The 6,875-nt window shown below is 33.3% G+C and overlaps 1 protein-coding gene across 1 annotated transcript in view; it reads left to right on the top strand.

Annotated features, from left to right (window-relative positions):
- The first annotated feature begins 93 nt into the window (after positions 1–93).
- The window catches only part of LOC133195782 (muscle calcium channel subunit alpha-1-like), a 66,069-nt gene continuing 59,287 nt past the window's right edge, over positions 94–6,875 (top strand). Inside the window, exon 1 of the mRNA XM_061331720.1 lies at positions 94–397. Within this exon, the coding sequence (XP_061187704.1) occupies positions 379–397 (19 nt within the window). The 5' untranslated portion in view covers positions 94–378. The remainder of the gene's footprint in view (positions 398–6,875) is intronic.

Here is a 6,875-nt window from a genome sequence, read left to right as displayed (position 1 = left end):
TAATTATTGATGATATTGAATTGTTTTATAATGCTGAGGTTTATTTGAAATTCGATCCGACAATGCAAGCACAAAAAATTGGTCAAGCGTAACCATCCGCGGTGAGCTGCTTGTCGATGGTTATCGGCTACTGAGGTCTGTCAGAAAACATACTCGCGATGTGTATGACTTGAAATTGTCGAGGAATTACACGGAGAGTGAGGCTTCTTTAATTCCTATGACTAAACCATTTCTAGACTATTTGTAGATATATTATCATCATGATGGGTTTAAACCCCGGATGAATGATGCTGGAAGTTGCATTGAATAATGGGCGATATGAAAAATGCAGATTCTTGATATATAATTAGGAATTGTTTTAACTCATTGACGTTTAGGATGGCGTCTCCGGGCCCAGGTGAGTGTATACAAGCTTCATTTTGTTCCTTCTTTTTTGAATTAAACAGTAATCGCGGCGTTTTTTAAATTCCCCGTGCGAGAAAAAAAAAATACAAAGCCGATATTCGATAAAGATGGCAGACTGTTGATGATGCTGAATGCTTTGAATAGCTTTGCTTATCAATTGAACGAAGAATGTGTTATACCAAAACTAAATGAAACAGTGTCATTTCAAGTTATTTGTCTTACCTGGATTTATTCAACATTTAGAATATAAATGCAAATAAGAGTGAGGTTGAAATATTTTCTGAAGGACACCAAACAGAATAATGATGTTCAACCCAGAGTAGATTGATTGTGTTAGTGTAAAACCAAAAGTTCCTGGTCATAAACTTTCTCTATGGTCTAACATCACATGTCATAGTGGAGTAGCCACTTTGCAAACCTTAGGTTTAGCAAAAATTTGAAATGTCAACTAAGTTAATAGGACAGGTATGTGAAGAAAAAAAATCAACAAATAAATTAACTCCAATTTCTTGTTGCACAGTGACAGAATTAATTACACCAAAAATTATTAATGTCTCTCTGCTATGGATTTATAATGCATAATTTTGAATACATTAAGTGTAAAGCAAGTTATTTTTGTGTGGCGTGTGATATTAAGTTATAACATGGCCTTGAGGCAATTTAAGATAGCAAAGGTGAAAAAATCAACTTCTGAGGTTTTTCACTAGACACTGAAAATTACATAGCCAGATGTCTTAGTCAGCCACCCATGAAAAAACACCTTTATAATTGGTAATGTTTCCCCCGCCAGTGGGGTGTTCCATCATACATATATAAAATAACATCACTTGGTCTGATTAATCCTGCAGATTGATCCTATGGCTATGTACTAATTGAATCCTTCTTGGTCAGGAATGTCTACTAATGTCTGCAGCCTCTGGATCCTCTAATATCACCACTGATGAACAGATGAAGCTTTTTCTCATTACCACTGGCCACTAAGCAAGTGTCAAGTAATGTATGGGCAATATTAGCTGACCGAAGGCCACATACTGCACAGAATGTTTTAATTATCACACAAACCCTCCCTTGATGGCTGTGCTAATTATGAGCAGCAAACTATTAGGTGTCACATTATTAAACAACATCTTCAGGTATACTGGAGATTATCAATCCTAGCTTAATTATAAAATGTATTGCACAATATATTTTAACTAAGGTGATGTATTTATCAATCATATGAATGGCTTGGCAGGGTTTTTCTTGTATTAATGAAATGGGGATTGATTGGTGTTCTGATCCCTTTTTATGGACCATTCTGGTAATGCTTTATCAGAATATTGTGGTGGTGGTGGTGAAGGGAAGGGTGGATATATCCGAAATAACCTTGATATTTGTGTCTGCATGTGTATCGACACAAGAGAATGTCAATGACTGAGATTACTTATTAAGGAGAGAGCTTACTCTCTTATAAATTATTTAAGTCCAATTAATCAGTTAAAGTTGCTAATATATTGATTACATTAAAACTGAAGGACAATTAAATGATTAAATATTGAATTCCACAATCAGTCAAAGAAAAAAAAAAGCTAATTCTAGGAATTTGTGTGCTTATTTATAACAACCATATTTTTATACCTGATAAATAAATGGTCCAATATTTTTAGTCATGGTAACATTTTGAAGGTGTTATCAAATAAAAATACAAATCTCTTGGTGAAAATATACATAAACTCTCCCTTTATTAAAATATGAAATAAAATGAATCATTTACCACAGATGTTTTGACAAAGTTAAAATTTTCCCTTTTTTTCATCAAGGGCAGATAACTCTTCAAAAACGTTTAAGGTGAAAATGGCAGGCTCCTTGTATATGTTATCAGTCAAGTGAATTTGGTTCATTTCACTTTCATCGTTATCTAGCAATAAAAATTTAACTATAGTTTAAAATGATTCAAAATTGTTCAATAACCCTTCTTTGTACATGGAATTCCTTAAGGAAAAAAGAAAAAAAAGTGGAAGACCTGTGGAGGAAAATGCAGATGGGGAAAGAAAAAAAAAGTGGACCTTGTCCTTTAAGCTTTTGAGGACTGAAAACTCAAGACCTTACATTTCATGGCAAAAACTTACATTGTATTAACTTGATTAAGCCAAATAAAAAATATGTGTGTTTCCGGTAACATGACCAAAAAAATTAGGGTAGGTAGGTAGGCGATAACTTTTTTTTAATTTTACTTTTTATTTTGAAAGCACCAATTAATTATTCAATACACAATGTTTTTTGTCACATATACATAAACATGCATAAATAAAGGTACACAACAAAAACAATCGTACTCTTTGAAACACTTGAATAGACATGATTTATGGTGTCGCACTCTGAGACATGCAATTTATTGACTTGCGTTATGAGAAAACTATACTAATGAACAAAAGCACATTTCAAAATCCAGATTTGGAATAAAAAGTAGTAGGGTTGGTGGGTAAAAATTAGGGTCGGTCCGGTTACTGGAAACACACATATTTTTAGCCTTAAATGCATCATCTGAAAACTATGTATGCAATATATGAATTTCTGACTTTGTTCTTAAACCTCAAAATCAGTAGGGGTCTTATATTGATGAAAGGTATAAAATTTCATTGCAAAATCTCAAAGAGAACTTAAGTTATCACCTGGAAACCATTTTTGCAAGATATCAATTTTTAACCTTCACCTTTTGACATAAAAACTAATAGGTGGCATGTCTTCTTTTAATTAAGTCATTGGGAGTTATATGATATCATTAAAGAAGCTCAAGGACAACTTAAGTTATTAATTGTCTTGAAACCATTTTTTGCAAAGTATGAATTCTGACCTTGACATTTGACTTTTTGACCTAAAAATCAAAAGGGTCTTTTTAAGTCACAGGAAGTTATGATAGAAAATTTCATTGAAAAAGCTCAAAGAAAACTAATGTTATCATTCGGAAACCATTTTGCAATGTATGAATTCTTGACCTTGGACCTTTTGACCTCAAAATCAATAGGAGGCCACAGGGAGTTGTGATATAAAATTTCATCACAAAAGCTCAAAGGCTATTTGTGATGTCATCTGGAAATGAAAGTTTTATACACAGTCAGAATGTATGAATTTCTGTCCTTCGATCACCTTTTGACCTAAAAATTAGGGCTGTGCAATAGTATTGATATTCTGGTATATTGCGATTCGTTAACAAAAAATATTGTATTTTGATACATTTTTCCAGTACCGGTATATCAGTAAAATGCTTGCAGGGCTTGTGATTTCTAAAGTAAAATATGAAATTTAAGATGCCAGAAACACTATCAATCATGCCAAATAATAAGGTTGCTGTTGTATGGTTGTATTTTGTTGCAAAACTGAAGTGAAATTGACAAAAAACTTTGTTTTTGCTACAATGTATTTATAATACACATGTAGTTTTATTCACTCTGATTATAAATGAAGGTTAATAAACTAAGAAAAGCTGGAGCATTTTAACTGTTATTAAAAATATTGCAATACATATCGCAATACAGTTTAAAATATCGCAATACGAAATTCCCAGCCGATACCCAGCCCTACTAAAAATTGTTAGGGGTATTCTTTAAAACAGTGAGAGTTATGATATAAAAATTTCATTGAAAAAGCTCAAAGAAAACGATAAAGTAATCATCTTGAAACCATATTTTGCAATGGTATGAATTTCTGACCCTGACCTTTATTCTTTTGATGTCATTATCAATAAGGGTCTGCATTAATTAGGCCAGAGAAAATTATGATACAAAATTTCATTGAAAAAGCTCAGGCTTTTTGAGAAATATTGTCTGGAAATGAAAGTGTTACACACAGACAGAATGTATGAATTTCTGACCTTGATCTTTGACCTTTTGACCTCAATATTAATTGGGGTCTTCTATAGGCCATAGGGAGTTGTGATGTAAAATTTCATTGCAAGAGCTAAGGCTTTTTGAAGTGTTGTATGGAAACAAGTGTTACACAGACAGATAGACAGACCCAAATTATATCCCCCATTTTCAGTGAAAGCGGAGAACAACAAAATCATGCTTAAGAACTATTATTTCACAATTCTGATTTTCTGATAATGATTATGATTAAAATTGAAAAGATTTTCCCATCATTGTAATGGATTGTTGATTGCAAAACCATCAATTGCCATTGTGTTTTATGAGAAAACATGGAGTACTTTAATGTCTGTTTTTGCAGAGCAGTTTCTTACTAATTTTTTTTACTACTTCTTAAGTTTATACCTTTTGAAATCACAGTGAAATTACTAATTTTCAGGGGGTGGGTGGGTTAGTTTTCATTGTTTTTATTATATGAAGAGACCCACAAGTTCATGTGTTCTCCACGAAATGTAAACTTTCTAACATATCACATCTGGACACTTAATCTTAGATATTTAACAGGTAAAACTCAACAAATGTCATTTTGATAGAAATAAGTAAAAAGGTGACATTTTGAAGAAAAATCTCAATTAAATTTGATAAAGAACAAGGTTCACTTAGGGCCTTTTTTGGCCCTGTGAATTTCTGAAAAAAACTGAAACTGCTTAGTTTTAGTTGGCAATGCATTAAATTTCATTTAGACCTTTGGTGACTGTGTATCAATCAAAAATGACGTAATTTTCTGGCTAGTCAATGCATTATGACGTCATTAAATGCGTCATTTTCCTCATATCCTGAAAAATTCCACAAAAACAGCCAATTTTTAAAGCTATTTTTCAATATTTAATATAGAGCGCAACCTCTGATCTAAAATATGCAACTATTAAATGATAGAACTATTTCTAAGGATTACAAAACATGTTTTATTTTTTAGATCAGAGGGTGCGCTCATATTATTTCTCTTCTGTGAAAGTACTCAAATATACCTGTTTTCCTTAAAATTCAAGAACATTGCAATTCCATGAAGCCTGTTTTCCAAGACCTGGACTTTAGGGAGAAAAAATTTAATAGGAAATGAAAGCACTAAGTCTCTACTTTATCTTGATGTTTGAAATGGAACATAAAGTGTTAGTCAATAAATTGGTATATCTACAGGGCCATTTTATGCATAAAGTGAACCTAGCTCTTTGCATATATTTTTACCAGAAATTACAAGCAATTCAGTGTAGGTTGTATATTATATTGAAAGCTAAATGTTATTTACAAACACTGTAGACATTCTCATCTATTCTATGCCTCTCCTGAATTCCATACCACTGAGATACAATGCCAACTAATGTCTTATCCTCGCCTTCTTCCTCACCAATTGTTAAGTAAATATGAATCAAAATGCAATGAATTAATATTCCTTTTGAGTACACATACAGCTAAATTATGCACAACATCAATCTATATATATTAAATACATGTTTTTGTGTCAAATGTGATGTGATACATGTATATAGATAGGTGATAATTCTCACCCACTCAGCAAAGGTCAACTGAATACGTCAAGCCCTGTTTAGTGTTATTGCTATTATTCTAAAATTTGAAAGGCAAATTATGTGCTCAAATAGCTAATGGTTATTTTGGGGCTATATTTTTGTTTTTGTTTTCTGTATCCTTCACATTCAAATCAGCCCAATTAAAATGTATCCTTTATATAATGAATTCCAGTTTGATTCAGACAGTAGTTATGTCATGTTACATGTAAAGCATAAGTCAGTGATTCAATTAATCCACAAACATTTTTTCTGTTACAAACGCATGAGCTCAGTGATTGGGATGGCCATAAAGGTCAATGCAACTATAATGGTGCAACTGTCAAAATTTTTAATGGGCCATTTTGAAAATGAATCAGCAATCTATATATTCTAAAGGGCCATTATAAGAAATAATAAAATTGGCAAAGAAATATTGTGGTAGTGTAAGATACATGGCATCCTACTAGCTTGGGCTAGTGGGTTAACCCTTTAGCTCAATCGGTAGAGCACTGGACTGGCAAGCCAGAAGCCCCGGGTTCAATCCCCAGCAGAGGCACATAAATGTCTCTGTTACATTTGGCGCCCACGTTGGGACCCGGGTGTTCTCTGGTGTGTGAAAGTGATTGCCCCCAGAACTTCGCCCCACAGGCGTCGGCACTCCAAAAGAGATGAGGACATCTCATTCTCTGGAGGGGGACAATGTGGTAATGTAAGATACATGGCATCCTACTAGCTTGGGCTAGTGGGTTAACCCTTTAGCTCAATCGGTAGAGCACTGGACTGGCAAGCCAGAAGCCCTGGGTTCAATCCCCAGCAGAGGCACATAAATGTCTCTGTTACAATATGAAATATGCAAGAAAGCACATTTTTTATTATAAACTAAAATCTCATTTTTCACATATAGTACGTACAATATGCTTTACTCATATATTTTTGGATCAGTAACGTCAAAATTTGGATTGAGCATTGTAAATGAGTGAGGTAATGAACCTTCGTAGTCCTATTAAGTGCTTCATATAACAGGAAGCAGTTTTTAACAGGGTTTTGACCATTGAGATTCGTC

Source organism: Saccostrea echinata, unplaced genomic scaffold (genome assembly GCF_033153115.1).
Source record: "Saccostrea echinata isolate AGI-Se365-2 ecotype Australia unplaced genomic scaffold, CSIRO_AGI_Sech_v1 ptg000029l, whole genome shotgun sequence".
Classification (NCBI taxonomy): Eukaryota; Metazoa; Mollusca; class Bivalvia; order Ostreida; family Ostreidae; genus Saccostrea; species Saccostrea echinata.
Note: the sequence above shows the minus strand (reverse complement) of the source record. Positions and strands in the feature narration are given on the sequence as shown.